Source organism: Serpula lacrymans (genome assembly GCF_000218685.1).
Source record: "Serpula lacrymans var. lacrymans S7.9 unplaced genomic scaffold SERLAscaffold_1, whole genome shotgun sequence".
Lineage (NCBI taxonomy): Eukaryota > Fungi > Basidiomycota > Agaricomycetes > Boletales > Serpulaceae > Serpula > Serpula lacrymans.
In genome coordinates this window covers 4205189-4225113 of record NW_006763290.1, presented here as the reverse complement: position 1 = coordinate 4225113, position 19925 = coordinate 4205189, and the positions used below count along the sequence as shown (strand labels likewise).

Genomic DNA, 19925 nt, shown 5'->3' with positions numbered 1-19925 from the left:
TAATTTCTTATATTTATTAACAGGCTCAAAATTTGAAATATTATTCAGGCAGGTTTAATTTGTTGATCCTGAGCGTGACATTGCATCAACACCAACATTTCTTTGTACATTCCAAGAAATCCAGGAAAATCCACAGGAGTTTGCAGGACCGGGTAGGTTTAATTTTTATTGCCTTTTTGTGACCTTCTGAAGATTGATGTGATAGAGTCATCTGCACACTTTGCAAGCCAGATGCCCAACCCTTTTGGTGGCTGGCTGGCCCTATCTGTCCCACTAGTTATATTCATGGACAATGTTTCTGTAACATATCAAAACAGTGGCATAAACATCATGTAGTGTATATGTCTAATGCATTAATGCGTCGGGAGATGTTAGGAAAGGAGTTCTGGGTCCATTTTGTCTCATTGTCCCCACATGCTGCACCCATGGAGTTGATAAAGGGAGTCACTGACTCAATCAGGTTAGTCTCCTACTTTGTATTTATGAACTCTCATACCAACAAAATATAGCAAAGCAGCTAAATTGGGTACAATAACTTGGGGATTGCAAGTATGAGCAAGAAATCATATTACTACCTTATGTTCTTTTTGTTGCAGGGGATAACCCTATGCATGCCGAGGAATGTGGCTGTATGGGGCTCAAAAGTAATTTCTTTTGCAGAACCTGTAAAGTTGGTGGTACTCAAGCTCAGAAAAAAACTGACAAAGGCTATCAGAACATATTCAGAGTACGTTGTTTCATTTTATCTTGGTTTAATCTCACTCGCTTTCTCTAAAGTGTCAGGAAGCTCAAACTCCTCAAGAAATGCAAGCACAAATCTTGCAACAACTAGATTATTCTCTAGAGTCCAGTGAGACTGAAAAAGTCAAAGTGGCTGGCACTAATTCAGGTATATGTGACAGCAATACTGCATCAATTATCCAACATTTACTGGTGCTTGGCAAGCAACTGCGTAAATACAACTCAGTAAAGACTGATATTCCTGAAACAGAAGTGCGACTACAGCTAGAATGGGAGCTTGAAAGTCTACTTGATGACTCAACAATTGAAGACCATATTAACCCGCTATTGGGGATGCCTGGGGTTAATATCCATCAAGACAACCCCACCAAGGTCTTGCACACTGTGGGTGTAGTCAAGTATTTCTGGGCACAAAAGGTTTGGCTCCTTGAAAAAGCATATTTACTGACTACTTTCCAAACAAGGCGCAATTGATCAGCAAGGATGGCCTCAAATTTGGTGCAATTGAGTGCAGAATATATTTGTTGATTCAAGGATGGCCTCATTGGCAAGCACTTCAAAAGTCTTGCACAGGTGATGCCATATCTTATTTACGACTTGGTTTTGCAAGATGTCCTCAATGGTTGGTGTGTCATTGGAAACTTGGTTGTGCTTCTCCGGCACACCAAGATAGACAATGCTGAGGTGTATTTGGTGAGCCTGGTTTCACTTTTTATCACAGGCATTTAACAGGCCAAAAGAATTAAGCTCAACTCTCATGTACCATTGAAGACTTTCTCAATATCACTGCAAAATACGCACCCAGCATACTAATAAAGAAGCCAAAGTTTCATTTCCTACTTCACTTACAAGGCTTTTGTATGCAGATTTGGACCTGCATTATTATTTTCAACCAAACAAAATGAATCTTTCAACCACATTTTCAGGCTCTCTTCAGTATACAGCAATCATTTGCTTTGCAAGACGCTATTAAACATATTGCTACACATATTGCTACAGGAGGCTACTGGCAGGACAACACTACCAAAAACTGGCTAAATACTGGTCAAGCTATACAGGAATACAGTGCTAACCACCCAGAGCAATGACACTTGTTGGGACTGACTTAGGTTTGGCCAGATTCATAATAACCACGCCGGGCAAGCAATCAGACCCTATTTCCTGGAAATCAACACTCTTGACATTCTGTAGTTCCCCTCATCTTTGCACAAACATAATTTGGGTTACCAACCTACAACAGGTTCAACTTAATGCTGCAAAACTTATACGTCAAAAGAAGGCCACTCAAATTGTGCAAGAGGAAGATGGCTCTGGCGCGGTTGACATCCAACAGGTCCCTGACACGCCAACGCCGGATGTACCAACCCCCACCTTTAACAGTACCCCAACAAGAAGAGCCCCCCAAAAAGGACAAGGTACTAGGCCCTCAAAGAATAAACAAGTTTCCCCATTCTCCACACTGCAGCCTGCATCATCACAGCCTGGCCCATCCAACCTCGACTAGCTGTTCACATTGTCGGTGTCACCTCAGCCTAGCCCATCCCACTACCGCCACCACCAGCATCTGTTTGCATCACCTGCATCAGCACAACCTGGCCCATCCCGCCTTCACCAGTCTTTCACATTGCCAGTGTCACCTCAGCCTAGCTCATCTCACTACCACTACCACCAGTGTCCATTTGCTTTGCCTAATTCACCACAATTTGGACCTTCTCACTATCACAGAAAAACTTGATTTTGGCATTATTATCCTGTTAAGTATCATCTTTCTGTGTCTATTGTTGGCTGCCTTACAGGATAATTTGTTCTCTGGCTCTATTGTGTTTGCAGAAACATGGAGCTAAAAGTTTTGCATCTTTTCTCTCCCAGCTCAAGCATCAACAAGTGTCTGATGGGGTTTTATCAACCCCTTCACTCTCCATGCCTGCTTTTTGTGGGAATCCAAGAACCCTCAGTCCTCCTGGAACGCCTGAAGCCTTTCTTGCCCCCGCTCTGGTTCATCAAATGATTTTGATCAACCAAGCATAAAATGCCTGAAGGGGCTTGGCATAGAACCCAGCAAATTGTGCAAGCTCCCTCCCCGGAGCCTTGATAACTTTGCAGAGGTATGTACATCCTTTTCTAGGTGACCTGCCAAATGGTGACCTGCCAAATGATGGTTTTACCAGCTTGGCAGTACAGTCAGAATGCTACTCAACATCAAGGGGCATCTTCTTGCCATGGAATCAGTCACTTGGGATTCTGAATGAGACAAGGCCTTGGAAATGCTAGGCTTGGCAGATTTTAGGGCAAATAGATTTGCTCTTTTCATTCACACCACACTAAAATATCACCAATATTTAGAAACTCCTGAACAACCATCTTTGAGCCTGTGTATTCTCCCAAAACCTCCCAACTTATTTACAGCTTATGTAACAGACCTTAGTGACTGCATTTTTGTAAGTAAAATTTGTTCTTCCTTCTTTTTTTTGCTAACTATCCATAGGAATTTCTCGAGAAAAATCCGACTGTCTTGAAGATCAAGGCAGAGGTCCTTTAAGATCCCAAAATGAGAAGTAAGTTGGGATCCTTGATTAAGGACTTGCTGACTTTGGGAAGAGGGAACATTAAACCAAAGGTATATGTATTTGATTGTTCTCTTTCTCTTAAATTGACATTGTTTCATTCATAGCCGAGGACAAGCATACAGAAGAAACAAAATATTGCTTTGCTCACAAAAGGCCTCATTCTACCCGGACTAATAAAGGTTACTCTGGCCCACTGGGCCAGAATAACATTCTTAGTGATTTGTTCATACATTTTGAGTTCTAATATGCTGATCCCTGAGAGTAGTGTGCCTCGCTGGTGGAATTCTGAAGGCTTATTGCCTCCCAAACCTCCTAAAGTATTTATGAGGAGCAAGATAACACCGGAAGCAACACTGATGGAAATGATCAACAAGAAGATAGAGCCACACCAAATGGTGATTAAGACACAGAGGAGAGGGGCAGCAGCATAGGAGCTCCCCAAGTGTGGAAAGATGAGCAGTCTGGATGTATGTGTCACAACCAAAGTTTTGATACTCTGGTGCACAACTCAGACAAAGCTATAAAGGTAGTGAGGGGAGTGGTTACCCTTTTAGATAGGACCGAGTTTGTTGTGGGTAAACAACAGGAGGACCCGCTGAGGAGTCTCCTTGATCTATTGGGGTATATATACTACTACAGGTTGTTTGTACATGTATACTGTACAGTTGATGGAGGCAGTGGCTGATGATGTCATGGGGCACAGCCCGTGTGGACAGCTCCACTGTGTAAGATACTTGTATCTAAAAATAAGAAAAAGGCAGCACAGCACGAGAAGTGGAGTTTGAACAATAATGGAAAGTGCCGCATGGCACAGGGTGTGAAAACTACAAAAGAAGGTTGAAGAGGAGAATGAAATTTAAAGGTCTGGAAATTGTGTTATTGTAACAGTATGTGGACCAGCTCCTCTATGAAATTCAGGAACATGCAAAAAAGGGCACTGTGACTACCAAGGAATGGGAGGATAATGTAAAAGTGTGTGTACATACTAATCTGTACATATGATGCAGTATTCTTACTTGAAAATAGCTGATGAAGCACTCCATCCTGCCACAATACTCACCTTTTTTCTGCACTGCTACAAGGGCCTCAGAGTTGTAGCTCAAGCATTGCCATAATGTCAATTTATCATTATAATGTCGCTAACAATATTATAAACTGATCAATTGCTGCTGATAACCTCCTCAGATCATTTGGACTTGGCCTCATACAACCATTGTAGACAGTTGCGCAGTGTGCGTAAGTACTATCTATTTAAGTTTTATTGCTCACATGTCGACAAATTAGGTCTTACAATTATCTGTGTAGACCTCTGACAGACGTAAGGGCCCGTTCAGCAGCCACCGTTTTGAAATGTTGCCCGCCAAAAAAGTCTTGTTTCATTTCAAAAGGTGCCCTTTCAAAACGGGCCTGTTTCGGAACAAGCTGACATGTTTGGCGACACAACTTATTTTGGAAAAAGCTTGTCACACCACTGAGTACCCATAAAATAAGATAGGCCTTTGATGCTATCATGTGATCATGTGACAAAAAGTGTTACACTTGGTGACAAACTAGAAAAAGCTACCTTCTTGCTCGATATGAACTACTTAAGTTTTTTTTTGCGAGAAAAGCTGGACTTGATAATTAGATAGATTTCTGCGAGCAGAACTCAAAAGAAAGTGGTGCCTTATAAAGACGAGGTAGATTTTCTGTGGCAAAGATAACAAAAAATCAAACTGATGTGCCTCGTTGCGCCAATTGTCACAGGCCAAATCACATCATGTGATAGCATTAATTATGGATGAGACCTAAGCTTACTTAATTTACAATCCTGAAATTTGTGTAACATGATGTGACATAGCGTGAGAAATTTTGTTTGCCTCTCACACATCACAGTGAGGAGCATTTTGACGTTCTAAAATGTTATCCAAAACTGCAAATAAAATATATAGTTTTACATTAACATTTCAATCATCTGAAATTTAAAATTGTGCTCGGGCCCAAAATTGTATTCAAAGTAGTATATTTTATTGAACATTCAACTCTTTCAAAAAACATATATATATATATATAATTCATTTGTTGAAAAATAGACACCTATTGTTACAAATTTCACTCAAGATTTGAGTGAGTCCCAAAATTTGTGCACAAAAAGTCGGTGTGAATATGATATCTTATCTGCCATGTGTAAAAGTTCTAAATATGAAATTCTGGTTCTCATTTTGGTAGCACCTGTAATATGACATTTTGAGTGCTATCAAAAGGCATTGCCCACTCATTAGCCCCTGATCGCCCCTCCCTTACCCAATGCTTGCCCAAGCAATACCCGCTCTTTCTATGCTTTACATACGGTGTCACCATATCATATATTCTGTTATAATATACCTATACATCAATAGCATTAACTACTTGTGAAATAATTGTCAGCATTTTTAGAAAGGTTTCCCTGAGTAAATCATCCAAGACATCCAGTAATTGTGATAAAGGCCTCAACATTTTCCCAATTGGTGTCATGAGGTGTTGTAACATTTGGATGTGAGAGTATAGGCCAAGGTACCTTCATAGCTGAGGGAGGGACCTTGGATGTATTAAAGAAGTTCCACACTGCAACAAACCGTTGAATAGCGAGGGCATTGTCCCATTTTCCATCCAGATTCTCACGTAATACCTGCTGCTTCTTTGCTTCAAATTTTTGTTTCTTATGTTCTTCTTCCTGCTTTAGATGCTGTTTCTTTTTAATTCTCTTCTGGTATTTCTGCTTCTGCCACTCCTGAACTGACTTTGCCTCAAGCTCTGCTTGTGCAGCAAATGCTTCCTCCATCACTTTCATATCATCAAACTTTGCTTGGTTGACTTTCATGTGTTCTCATCGCAATTTTTGGACTTCTTTCAACCGCTGATATTGTTTGAAAACACCTCGAGCCATTCTCCCAGCTATGTCATTGGGGGATATGTTGCAGGTTTGTTTGGGGCTCGGCTGAGGGGAAGATACCTTCCTTGGACTCGTGTACTTTTCTGGGATTATGTAGCTGCTATCTATCTCAGATGCTATAGAATTTTGAGTTTACTAAATTGGGTGAAGTGTGAACCAAACCAAACAAGGTTACATTTTTGTTTGGGAACACTGGCTTGAGATGCACCAGGAAGACTACTGGCATCATTATTGCTACACACACCTGCTTCAATATTTTTGTTGACTGACATGGCACTGCTTGTACCCAGTGTTGCAGAATATTTCTCTTGTAGGCAGTCCAACGGAATGATTGTCAAAATTTGGGGTGCCAGATAGACATGGCATTTATACGCCGGATCCAATTTATATATATCCCACTGATCCATCATACAATATAAAAGCTCCCTGGAGATCTGGTCAGAAATAAAGAATGCTCAATGGAAAGAGTATCTACCCATTGAGATTAACCAGCTGAGGCCAGGACCCTTCATCATCTACCTCAGGTTCCAATATTGCTTTGGGAACATATTGCCATGTCAAATCTCCAGAAGGGAAAACCTCAAGTACAATCCTTCTATGAGTAATATTACAGCCCTGGGATGTGACGCGGTTGTTGCTGGCGGTGAATTTGTTGTAATTGACAAACACGAGCCTAGAGGCTGGATGCCGCAGTAAGTGTGATGACTGCGACAGGTCAATGACACCAGGTAAAGAGCCGCTAAGGAGTCAAAGGTTAACTTGTGAACACAAAATTGAGCAATGTGAGGTGTAGTAACACCCCAGATTGCAACAGCCAGCTGAATGAATGAGACCAAGTGCACTGCACTGGCCTTACTAAAAAATAAAATAAGTGTGAGGTGGGAACAACAGATTCTGATGTGCAGCAACAGAACTAGTCTGAAATATTTCCTTTGGTTCTTGGACATCACTTGAAGGTCCTGATAAGATGGCTTCTGGGGAAAGGACATCTACAGCAAGACACTATACAATCCTGCCTTGCAGAAAAGCAACACATCTATGAGTGCTGAGCAGAAGTTTGTTGCAGGCATCCTGATAACAACTATAGTCAATAACATCAAGTTTATAACCTTCCCTTCAATACCCCAGAGTGATGTGATGTGGCGGGACAACACTGGGCGGTGTTTCCACTTGCAGAAGAGTTTTAAATGGCATAGCCATTGATGTGAGCTGTAGAGTGACATCTTCCAAACTAGGCCCAAATCCTTGCTGTATACATTCCAACATAGATGAAGATTTTCTCAGACAAATTTTCCATTTTGGGCTTGTTGCTAGGCCAAGAGAGCTGAGTAGTTAGTGGTCTTGTGAAGTGTCTTTGAAGCAAATGGGGGTGATTTGAAAAGGAAAATTGTGTCCTTGAATGTAGTGTGGAAAAGAATTGCTCATGTCCCAGACAGGTGGCAGTGCACCTCTAGCCGTTTTATATTGACTAAGGGATAGAAAAGCAGATGTAAAGTAGCAAGCGGAGGAGGACCAGCTGGGGAGCTGTGCATTTAAGCCAATATCTCCCCCTATTTCTTTAACGTCTTTTCATTTAACGAGCTCAATTATGTGACACTCACCAACTGAGAATATATCTTTTGGTACAAAACTGTAACGGAATTGCAGGATATCCTCTGCTGAAGGTACAGTAAGCTGAAACACAGCCAAACATTCTTGAGCCAAGGACAAGTCGACTTGTAAGGAAGAGCTGATCTGTTTGCAAAATTCAGGTAGCATCGGGGCTTGTCCTTTGAGTTCCTCATGATTGCCTTTTTCTGACAACATATTATCTTGCCCCGCATCCGCAATGAATTTGTGACATATATCCCAGCAGTAGGAGAAACTGTCATAAAATCTGTGCTGATCTGGAATCAACAACCAACATTGACAGACAATGTTGAATGGCATACGTCTTCACACCCAGTAAATTGCACCATCTTTCTCAAAGTTCCACATATAAACACAACACTTCCGTGTCTCTGGCATCGGGAAACTGGCCATCTTCTCCTTGATATTGAGACAAAGTTGCTGATGGCAACTGGATTCATGAGCACAAATCACAGCATTTTCATCATCTCTTTGGGCCATAAAATCTCTCCAATGCTCTCCAAGCCTCTGTCTGCTTCCTTTTTCAACTTGATATTCCAGTGTATTGTTGTAGTTGTACAAGCCAGCGAGCTGGTGCAGTAGGCAGTGTACATAGACTCCATCTTGCACTGCATTTGTTCCAGCCTATCTGCTCCTTATCCGCCTTTACTGTGTTCACGGCTCGCAATGAAAGGTAGTACTTCAGGATAGGGGCCATTATAGTTGAGGGTTATATTTGGCTCTGCCCATATATTCCATAATAGAACCATACAGGAATGTTGGCTTGTATTGTACGGGATACCATTTCCATTTAATCATAGGATTGTGAAGCATGTATGAACACCCCGCATCATTTCGTCAACTTGGAAAAGTCACCAACAACTGAGAATCATAGATTTTTAACCCATTCTGGATGAACTCTGCAAGAGTCTTGCAGTACACGAGCCCAAGGTGGGTGAGGATCTCCTAAACACTTTCCTTTGCTAAACATCGCCAGGACAAAAGAACAAAGGCCAAAGAAGGGAATGAAGGCAAAACGGGAGACCAAAGCAGCCTTGGATGCTTTAGCTTCACTCTGGTGCCCCTTGAGGTATCCAAAGTTTTTAATATAGGGGTATGTCTCGCAGTCAAGGGGCCAAAGAATTGGCTGTAATTGCTCAAGATAGTACATTGCTCGAGTGATACTGTCTTCAAGCCTTGCCCATGACACGCGTACTTTTTTTTCAAGATAATAGACGCTGTCAATTTTTTCAAGCGGAATTTTGGAGGGAAGTTTCAAGCAACCAGTGAGTAGGCCATCAGATTTGATTTCCAGTGGTGTAAAACCAATGTAGGAGTAGGCGGCAGAAACCCAATGTGGAACAAGGGTTTCACGGGGGTGCATGCTAGCACGAAGGACATCATCCGGAGATGGAACGTAGGGAAGGAAATTGGCAGTAGGTGATGCATAAATGCAAAGAGTCTCGTCCAGATGAACAAAGGAGTGATCTGTTGACTGCGCCATCTGTATGTAGTACAATGGGGGTGTTTTTTTGTTTATGAAGTGATGAAGGACCTTGTCCTGTTCTTGGGAGGGGCTTTTGGGTATTTTTCCTCTCTAGAACATCTGTGGTGTACAAATGCCACAGGCGTAGAGGATCAATTGGTGGTGGTGGTCCGCAGTGAAGTAACTTGAAAGCTGGTGACAGATAAAGACACGCAAATTATTTGTCATGTGCAATGACCAAATATGGGAAAGGCCTGTTGCGCGACTGTGATCATGACATGTCTGAGTCCCCATTGCCCAATTATTGCCCACTGCATTTCTACCCTCCACGGTCACCGTCACTGCTATTGCATGATGCAACTGGGGGGTTTCTACCTCCCAGTTGTATATTCTTTGTGGACAATAAACCTAGGCCCAGGACCACTGCAATCTCAAATCAGAGAATGCTACCCATGTCAATTATCCGAGCTATCGCAGGGCAGCCATTTGTTGTGTGCTAGGTCATCTGGGGTGTTCCTACCTCCCAGATGCTGCTGCTATGGCTCATTTTTGCCACCATCCAGTTATGTTATTTCACGTGAGTCAACACCCTTGTTGGAAAGGATAGCAGGAGGAGCACCACTAGATGGGATGCCCATAACAAAGGGTGGTGAAGGCAGAAAATGAATAAAGGAAAGGAAAAAGGAGTATGAGAGGAATGTGCAAGAGATAGGACAGAATGTAGAAAAGGAAGCACACAGTTTGATTTACGAGAAAAATCTGTTAGTTTTGGTGATTCTGCACCTTAGTGCTTTCTACTTATTTTCATTCCTTTCACTATCTATTCCTATATCATTTATTATTGGTTGTGTTCTCTATTATTTTGCCTCTGTGGCTCCTTTGTTTACCTTTGTTTAGAAGACTAAGAAGACTGAGCACAACCAATTCATATTCCACACAAATTGTGAGTCAAACATTTCCTATTATTATACTGCAACCTCACAAATATTGGCTAGGGTGAACAATCTGAAGCCCTGGATTTGCTTGGTTCTGATGCAGAAAACCATGAATATGAGGGTTGAGCCTCATCAGCGGGTGAAGATTCTCAATCAACCCCCTTCAACATGCATTCAGAAGAGGGAAATCAAGATGATGGATTGCAGGTCTATGGTCTCAACAATGAGAGTGATGGAAATGTTGATTAGTTGAAAATAATGTTTACTTACAGTATTTTTTATGCTATAACATCTTTGCCTGTTAACTTGCAAGTATCTGCCAGTGAGACCAATGCACATATATATCACACTGATAATTATAGAGGCAAAGTAGCAGTCTGGTTGTATATTAGAAGGCTAGATAAGCTAGCTTGCATGGTAATTATACTATTTTTTCTGACTACCCAACAGTGCCAGTAGTGTATAAAAGCTGATACAACTATGTCAATCTTACTCTCATATTATAATCATAGGTATAACCTGACAGTCAGATGTAAGACTTGGGACGGATTGTAAATTTTGCCTGGTAATATCAGCACCTCACCATTCTCCTGATGATGGAATGATTACCTTTATTTATATTAACTATACAGTACCACATGTATTTTAGTACATATACCCTTGCAATAGATAGAAACTGACTTGTTCCTAACAACTTGAGTCTACAAACTCTCATCTTCTTCATCATCATCCTCTTGAGTTCTTTTGTGTGTCCACCAGAGTATACAAACTTTGGGGTATTGTGTTACAACCAAAGTTTTTATTATACTCTGGCGTACAGAGAACACAAACAGAGAGGAGTGAGTAAACTCCCTTAAGGTTGGACCGATTTAGTTGTGGGTAAACAACAGGAGGACTTACTGGGGTGTGGTGGCTGATGATGTCATAGGGTGTAGCCCTTGTAACCAGCTCCACCACATGAGAGAGTTGTAGCTATGGGTCAAGGAAGGTGGTGCAGCATAAGAAAGTAAAAGGATAAGTGGTGTTTGGATATAAAAGGAAAGTGCCGCATAGCATAAGTGTCCAAAAATGATAAAGAAAGTTAAAAAGGAGAATAAAAGTTGAAAGTCCAAAAATTGTGTAACAGCGAGTGCCATAGTGGTAATGCCAATTCCTGCCTGGCTTCTTACCACTGATTATGTAGGCATACATACAAGGGTTTCTTGGGTTGAAAGGATTCGCCTCCATGGTGTGACATTGAGTCCATTCCATCAGCAGCTTCTTCTCTGGTGTTGTTAGCAGCTGATTTGCTGCCTGTCCATCCTGTTGGGGTTTGTGTAAGCCAGTTGCACAATCATGTAAAGTCTGGCAGATGACCTGATTAGGAAAACAAGGTATTAGAACCCTTGATAAGCATTTGATTTATCAGTTTGATGTTGATTAATTACTCATGTCATGTGCTCGGTCAGCACTAGCATATGATTTATATTTGCCAGCATTTTGGTTTTGCTGTGATTATTGAGGCGTGTCATAATTTGGCAATGAGCTCAATGAATAAGACAAGTTTGTCTGTGTCAGAACTGTGACCTTCAGAGTGATCAGAGTTCACAGTTCAGAGATGAGGTGGGAGGCAGAACAGAGTACAAGATTGGGAGTTGACTTAACTTGTGCACTAGGCCCGTTTTCTCCACACATTCTCATACTCCTTATGGACTCTGTATTTTAGACCGTATGGTATACTCCCCTCACATAGAATTTCCCCTCACTAGGTAATTGTCTGCATGAAACTCAATACCTACATTACAAGTTACTCCTTATGAACTCCAATCCCTCCAATAGTATATCAGCTGTAGCTTCTGCACTCCATTCCTGCAGTTTGAATATCTACTAGTTCCTCCACCTTTCATCCAAGCTTTTTTCTAAGTCTTCCTGTCCTTCTCCAAAGGATCATTACTCCTCTCCACCTGTAACAACCAAGAGTTATTTACTCTGGCGCACACAGGAACACACTATAGAGAAGATGATGGGGAGTGGTTACCCCTTAGGCTGCAGTGAGTTAGTTGTGCTAGACAACAGGAGGACTCGCTGAGTCCTTCCCCATGTATTGCTCTTGTATATATACTAAAATACATGAGGTACTGTACAGTTGTAAATAAAGTTCAAAGTCCAATGTCTAGCATGTGACTGGTCATGTGACTATGAAAAGTCGAAAATGTAAAGTAAAGTAAATGGTCACATGACTGGTCATGTGACTTGGAAAATAAAAGTAGAAGTACAAAAGTGAAGCGTAAGTAGGTACTGGTATGTTAATTGTAACACCACCTTTCATCCTCTACTCTCACACATTCACTCTGTCAAGTTAGGGACTAAGGTCTGTGGAAGTATGGCAGACTAGAAGTCCAGTGCAAGAGAATCAGAGCAGATATCCGGAGTACCATGTGGAGGTGGGGTACAGGGCTATGCCAAATGGCAGAGCACGAGGAGTGTAATTCCGAGAGTACTAAAGATTTGGGAGTTCAGACTTGAGGGTCTCTGACTTTTTGGAGGTCTGGAAATCATAGCCTGTGGCATGGATATAACGGTCTGTCAATGTATAGTATAGTGTGTGCCTGGTGGTCTTGGAAAGTTGAAACTACAATTGCGCTGTGTTTGGCAGAGTGTTACTTTGTTGAAAATCATGCAAAATAAGGGACTCACTCAATAATGCAAATTTGGAGGTAGGAAAACTTGGGTTATTCATTTGGAAGGCATAAAATTGTGTCTAATAAGTGTATTTAGCTATTGAGGTAGCAGAATTATTGTATCTCAAAAATATCCAAATAGCCCCCCCCATCTGAACTGCACCTTGGACAGCTCTTCTCAGACCCACTCGTAGTCACTGAGATGTGTTTTTTTGTTGTGGGAAATCTGTCTTTGAGATGAACAATCTGTGTTTCTTTGATGAACCTTATTCTAAAAATAGACCACACCCTCTTACCTTTCCTCCTCAATAGTGTCTGGACTTTGACAAGCCTTTGGGCACATTATGGAAAGCCACCTGAAGAATATAGCCTTACTAGTACTGTATCATATACAATTTTAGCTTGCCATGAAAATATTATGCTAAATCTTTTCATTTACTCACCATGGGCCCCCCTTCAGGTAGCCGTGCAGCCCAACCTATATCTTCAGGACTGGGAAATCACTTTGCTAGCCCACAAAAGAAGAAAAACATAAGGAAAACTAAAGCCTTATTAAGATTCCCCAGAAAAGAAGCCAAACACCATCAACTGCTTGATAAAATAGAGGAGCTAATGCATTCAAAGCCGCCAGAGCTCCAGCCCTTCAAAATCACAGATATCAGCAGTGCAAGAATTGATGCAGATAAGGGGATGGCTTCCTTATACAATACACTGCAGAGTGCTAATGTCGATTATGGTGAAAATTTGTTAGATATTGACTCTGGGCTTGAAGACTCCAAGGTTACATCATCCCCCAGCCATTGTTGTATTCTCCCAGACATGTCAACCCTGTGCCTGTATGACTCCTAGAAAGCACTAATACTTAGTTTTGTTGACCCATACATAGATTATCTGTTGTGCACTCTCTTGAAGCCACTTTCAACAGTGCATTCAAGCTCTGTATTTTTAATTTGTCCAAAGTCTAATTGTGTGCAAAAATAAATATTAATGATGTCTCTTCTTTGGGTGTATGTAGTCTATTTTTCTCTCCACACGTTGTATGCTTATTTTGATATCAGACCTTGCTTGTATTTATATACCTAGTTGTCAATGTGTGATGCTCCCTCAAGTCCTAATCTATCATGGTTTATTTCCATTCACGCCATCAAAGCCCTGGATGGCTATATACATTGACCTGCTAACATTCTATTGCACACTTTTTGAGTGGTCATGCAATGTGATTAATGTGCTGGCAGCAGCTCTTCAAACCCACTATATTGGCAGAGGCTTTAGAATGACAACACCTTGGGTAAGTCTCACTAACCACTCACTGTGCAAACCTATTCACACTTTCACACAGGGAGAGGCTATCCACGAGCCTTTCTAACAAAGCCTTGGTCAAGTAGTGCAATGGTACAATGTTCTTCACATTGAAGTTGAATGACGGACCGATGCAGCTATACAGCATTGTCGCAGTCAAGTAGCTGCTGCATAAGAGCCTCTGCACTTGTACAATACAGTATGCCCTCAACAAGGCACATAATCTCAGCTGTACTTTTGGCACCTACATGAGAGGCTCTCAGTTTATCCTCTCCATCACTCAGATCACCAGTACAATCCCTCACACCACCCACACTATCACATGGTCATTGCAGGACAATCAGTTTATTTTCAATCCTTGCATGTCCCTTGGCCTTGGCCTGTTCTGATGGAGAAGGCACAAAAAGGTTATGGTCCCATTTTATCAGGCTCATTGGTGTTGAATGGTCATCTTTGGTACATTTCCTCCCTCACCACCATGTGCATATTTATATGTACACCTTTGATCAGCCCAAAAGCCCATTGTAACACAGGCTCTTGGGCTGTGGAGTGCTTATACAGGTGGGTACATATCATTGTGGCACTACATACCAATGTCTTTTGTGCTAATATGTGCTCTGGTTTATTGCTTTCTAGGACTGCCTGGATCAAGTCCAAGATTAATAACCCATTGTCTTGCATGTTCTGCAGAATATTGTTCACTCTGTGAGCTTTGTTCATTGGGGTCATATACTTATTTGTAGACATAGATTTGTTTAAGTATTAAATATTAGCTTTTCATTGCAGCATGTTTCCATTATTGTAATATCATGTTCTTAATCTACCTGGCTGTTGTAATTACTACTTTATTCAAGAGGTATCCTGTCACGTCACCCAATTTGTCTATTACAGCCAATTTTATTATTAGCTGACCAAGGATGTGTCAGACTCGGTGTTGGAATATGGTGGTATAAATAGACAATAATGTAGCACCACTGCAAGTTTTGCCAGTCAGTTAGGTGTGTTAAGCCCATCTCAAGTTTTGGTACAATCTCGGACATATCAACTTGCTCTAGAATTTGCTTAACACACCCACCGACTGGTTGTAGTCTGGCTTAGCGGCAAAGGTGTCTATGCCGCAGAGCAAAGACCAGCAGCACAAGGCATCTTAGATGGATGTCGAGATACAGTCACAGATTTACAAATGCAATGGTCTGAACATAAGGAGTTGCAGTCATTGGTACAATCTCATGTGTGACAATATCAATGGTAGAGGCCTTAATACTTATTTTCCTGCATTTCAGATGCTTCTGCACAGCTCAAGGAAGAGCTTGATGTTGTTTTGGCTCTTCAGACTGGTTTGGACACACTAATATGATGCTACAAGCAGCCAAAGCGGTGATCGAGAAATGCACTACCCCTGATAGTGCTCTTAAGGTGCTTGGTAGCCTTGAGAGGGGCCATGAGCATTTGCTAAAGAAGGCTGAAACACTGTATGCCTCTCTCAATGTTCAGGACAAATTCCCAGAGCTCAAAGGGATCAACTTGGAGTTTGTGCGTATACTATTGATGGCACAGAACCTTAGAATCAACACACGCAAGGGGGCAATTGTAAGCTTTTTTGAATGGGACAAGCTTGATTGTGCAGTTAGAGGAACACAGAAAGCACTCAGTAATGCCCCTTATTTCTTGTCTTTTCTATCTGATGCTCATTGTAGATTATAGGTACAAAACTCCACCAACAAACCCAAAAAGCCATAGCAAAGCGGCAACCAGCTCTTACGACAGCTCTTTGCAAGTTCAATGTATATTGTGAGCGGTTACTTGACCTTTATAATCCATCCTAGGCAATTCCACTTCCAACACCTCTTCTCACTAAACTCAATGACTCATGAAACAATCAAACCCTCATAGAAGGCATTTGAATCACACCAGCACCCGGAGAGATACCATGATGGGATGTGTGTATTGTTGAAACACAATGGGTGTAGGGAAGAGCAGAGGTGCCTTGGTGTAGAGGCTAATAACATCTGTCAATGTTTTGGGGAGGAGCTTGCAGCTATTGAGTTAGCTCCGTTTACACCACTTGTAAGTAATACAAGCTCATATTCTTACAGAGATCTATTATGCTTTACAGATATGCGGCTCCATCTTACATTGCACCAGAACCAGGAGCACATGCTGGTAAACCCATTGGTATCACTAACATGCTTCAAGAGCCAGGCAAACAAAGGCATCAAATTGGCCATCAGGCTCTTAGGAGGCTCAACTGCAACCACGTATCATTGGATAAATACTACAACTATGCTATTACCCAACTTAACTACTATAAAAATTGATGCTGATGTTGAAACAGTTATTCTAACAGAGAATAATTTTTGCACTTGACCCAGAACAAGTCACCCTGGGCATATTGGCTGGAGATAATAGAGAGGCAGACAAGGAACAAGACAATGAAGAAAATGAAAATATAGCTGATGTGTAGATCATTTGGGAGGCTCTAGAGGTATGCTTGATATCATCTTAACAACAGCACATTGACAGAAAGATATTCACAAGGACCTTGACATTGGAAAATTCCCTATCTTGTCCTACAATGAAATAGTAATTGCAGCAGGTTTAACTATGAAGAGAGTGCAAGCACCTCAAGATGGATTCTGGCAGCTGATAATTGAAGCTGAAAATATCACAATGCTCTCCTCTCTATCTGCTTGACTCAATGATACATGTGTTAATGACTGCACCACCTTGTTATACTCAGAGTTTCTATTGCCACATACTCAACAATGTGCTACTTTTTCCACCCACAATCTCCCATGTATTCAATACCATGTGTCCAATGACATCCTTTGGTGAACCATGTCCTAGTGTTTGTATTGGGAGAAAGATATATGGATAATACCTATACACCGCCCATTGCTAGTGGGACATTGGGTCTCCTGTATTGCTCACCTCTCAACCAAACAGCTTCATCTGTTTGATAGTTTGGGAGACAGAAGGGAATGGAAAGCGGATGTCAAGGTAAGTGGACTCTCTTGCACTAGGCAACCATTAAAAGATTCAATAGGATACTATGACACTAATAATAAGGCTGCAAGCCATAGCCAATCAACACCATGAATGCTGTTGAGTGGACACAAAAAGATGGGTAGCTAGGCCTATCATTGTGAGTCTGGTTAATTTGTTTGGTTAACATCCCTCACATCAGTTTTAATGCAACTATGAAAAGTAAAGTAAATGATCACATGATCAGTCACGTGACTTGGAAAATGAAAAGTAAAAGTGAAGTGTACAGTAGGTGCTGGTATATCAATTATGATACCAGCTCTGAAAACCTACCACACTATGCCTCCTTCTCCAGCCCAAAGTGGTGCCCATGCATCACATCAACAAGAGAGGATGTGAATTGAGCTTTTCCTGGTGTATTGGAAGGATCTGGTAGTTTGTAAGGAGGTACCGAGTCCCACAGGGGAAGTTCAGATTCATCCACATAGTCTGGCCCTCGCAATGCTTCATGAAAAAGGTGTTCAGCTGAAAGAGGTCTTGCAGCAATAAGCTAAACAAATATAGTGGGTAGCTGTTGGAGCTCCCAAAGCTTAGACTTGTATTGGTGATACAAAGCTTCATTACAACCTGGAAGAGAAGGGTTTTTGGTGTGTCATCTGTGAGACTTAGCATAATGGTGATTTTTCTGTATTTTTTGCATAACTTTTCTCTGTATATTGGTTAATATATGTTTCAAGTGTTGTTGCATAAGCTTACCCTGTTGTAAGAGCATATTGATCTTTGCACTCTTGAATTGTGGTGAGGCTGTCTGCGAGGCTTAGATATTTTGCCACACATCCCATGGTGTTAAAACCAAAGAAATCAAGCCCATGATATGTATGCAAGAGCTACATGCAGACTGCAAGATTTTCAGTCCTTGGATTATGATATTTGTATGAAGCCTCTGGAGAAATTGATATCAATGTGATGGGGTGGCTCCCCTGTATTTATTCAATGTAGTATACTGGTCATGGAGTCATGTTTGCATCTTCCAGATATGTTTTACATTCAGTAGGTCATTTATTCATATTGTGTGATTAGCCATTAGCCCATTGATGGAAGAAACAGGCCAGGCGGAGCTACTACTGTAGTAGAAAAGTGTATTTCCCATGCCCAGAACATTCAATTGTCCATACACCAAGCTTGCACTTTCTGTGTTGCTCTCTGCACGCTTGCACAGTGCTCCTCCGAGCCTCTCAGTAAAGGTAAGTTGCCAATTCTGACAACTATGGTCATCTTCACTTCTATTTTGTTTTCTTTCAGCAAATCCCACCACCTTTTTCTTTTTTCAAAGAATATCTTGACAGTATGGAAAGCTTAAAAGCACACTGGCATCTCAAAATTTCCCAAAGTTTTCCCCTCATCATTGTCCTCTCAAGTGTCTGTAGCTCATCTCAGTAGAAATGGTACCTCACCCTGCACTATCTGCCGTGTCGGTCAATTTTTCTATTGTCAGGTAAGTTATACATACATATATCTTGATGTAATATATCTAGTATGCTTAATACACCCCGACATGTTAGCATTTGTTGCAAGGACCTAAAAAACACTCCTGGTCAACCAATCATGTTTTCTGTATTGGTATTGACATACAGTATATCCTCTTTGTCTTGTGATATATCTACTATCTTGGTAAGTGCCTTCCTAATCCTTCCAACAAAGACTTTGATTCAGAAACAATTTCCTTAACAGAAAAATGAATGAAGATCTTGACAGCATATTCCAAACACCACCTCAATATTGTCCAATTTTCTTGTCAGCTCCAGATGTCCCAGAGAATGCCAAAAGTACAACCAATAGCAGCTATGGTTATTCACAAATTAAAAGGGGTCACCAATCATCTCCTATTATTGCAATGCATACTTGACTTTAGAGCCAACATCAAGGCAATTTAGCATGATTTATGGCTTATTTGCAAAGCTCAAGGCTGGAAAACAAGACTTCTCACTGCCTCTGAGGCCCTGCCAAAGGATGAGCCATTGATTGACCCATTCCTGTCCAGCCCAAACCAAGTAGATTATCACACTGCATTTTCTGCGCAAGACCAACAATCTTCCCAAAATTTGTGCAAGAAGGGCAGATACGTTGAGATTAACTCTCCCGAGGATTTGTTTGCTGTGGATACGGATCCTCCACATCCTCCCAGCCCTGACATTCATATCACACTCCAGAGGCCCTCTGCGCCACTTCATCCATTCCTCCTTGAGTATCTGTGTGTGCACCAGAGTCTACAAACTTTGGGTATTGTTGTTGTCACATAATGGACTTAGCTTTTGATGATTGAGCCTCACGCACCACTGGCACCAGCCACCTCCCTCTAGGTGGTGTGGTTGGGAAAATACTTACTGTTTAGGACATTGGACTTTTCCGTAACTTAAGAACTCAGACTCAACGCTTTCTTGACACCTCAGTTTTCACATCAGAGACTAAGGTGAGTTTGGAAACTTTTATATATACAATCTTAGTTTTACTGAAGCAAATACCTAGTATTTCTTGTATCAGGTATTTGCTAATAAACAGAGTCTTTACATCAGAGACTGGGTACCTCTTGTATCAGGTACTAAAAACATGAATCATTCCTACTCCCAATACCATTTCTATCCAACCCACTCCTTTATCATATGTCATCCAGCCCACACATTCTATGCTCAATTTGTCATACAGCCTGCTCCACCCACACTGCCAATGGATACA

General features: G+C 41.4%; 5 protein-coding genes across 5 annotated transcripts; 2 read left to right on the top strand and 3 right to left on the bottom strand.

Moving 5' to 3' along the window:
* Window positions 1-341: 341 nt before the first annotated feature.
* SERLADRAFT_404828 (uncharacterized protein) lies at window positions 342-1510 on the top strand (the record flags this gene model as incomplete). The annotated part of the gene is made up of 5 exons (XM_007312649.1): window positions 342-460; window positions 661-727; window positions 778-1158; window positions 1276-1434; window positions 1463-1510. The coding sequence occupies 5 exons, from the start codon at window positions 342-344 to the stop codon at window positions 1508-1510; spliced, it is 774 nt and encodes a 257-aa protein (XP_007312711.1).
* Window positions 1511-5742: 4232 nt separating this feature from the next.
* On the bottom strand, window positions 5743-6147 carry SERLADRAFT_432465 (uncharacterized protein; the record flags this gene model as incomplete). The annotated part of the gene is made up of 1 exon (XM_007312648.1): window positions 5743-6147. One exon carries the CDS (start codon window positions 6145-6147, stop codon window positions 5743-5745), a length of 405 nt encoding a protein of 134 aa, XP_007312710.1.
* Window positions 6148-8716: 2569 nt separating this feature from the next.
* SERLADRAFT_432464 (uncharacterized protein) lies at window positions 8717-9331 on the bottom strand (the record flags this gene model as incomplete). Its single annotated transcript, XM_007312647.1, has 1 exon — window positions 8717-9331. The coding sequence occupies one exon, from the start codon at window positions 9329-9331 to the stop codon at window positions 8717-8719; it is 615 nt and encodes a 204-aa protein (XP_007312709.1).
* A 6229-nt stretch (window positions 9332-15560) lies between these two features.
* On the top strand, window positions 15561-16671 carry SERLADRAFT_404826 (uncharacterized protein; the record flags this gene model as incomplete). The annotated part of the gene is made up of 7 exons (XM_007312646.1): window positions 15561-15740; window positions 15765-15797; window positions 15905-15991; window positions 16101-16147; window positions 16178-16274; window positions 16304-16465; window positions 16555-16671. 7 exons carry the CDS (start codon window positions 15561-15563, stop codon window positions 16669-16671), a joined length of 723 nt encoding a protein of 240 aa, XP_007312708.1.
* An 858-nt stretch (window positions 16672-17529) lies between these two features.
* Window positions 17530-18034, bottom strand: SERLADRAFT_432463 (uncharacterized protein; the record flags this gene model as incomplete). The annotated part of the gene is made up of 3 exons (XM_007312645.1): window positions 17530-17742; window positions 17817-17901; window positions 17949-18034. The coding sequence occupies 3 exons, from the start codon at window positions 18032-18034 to the stop codon at window positions 17530-17532; spliced, it is 384 nt and encodes a 127-aa protein (XP_007312707.1).
* Between the last annotated feature and the right edge of the window lie 1891 nt (window positions 18035-19925).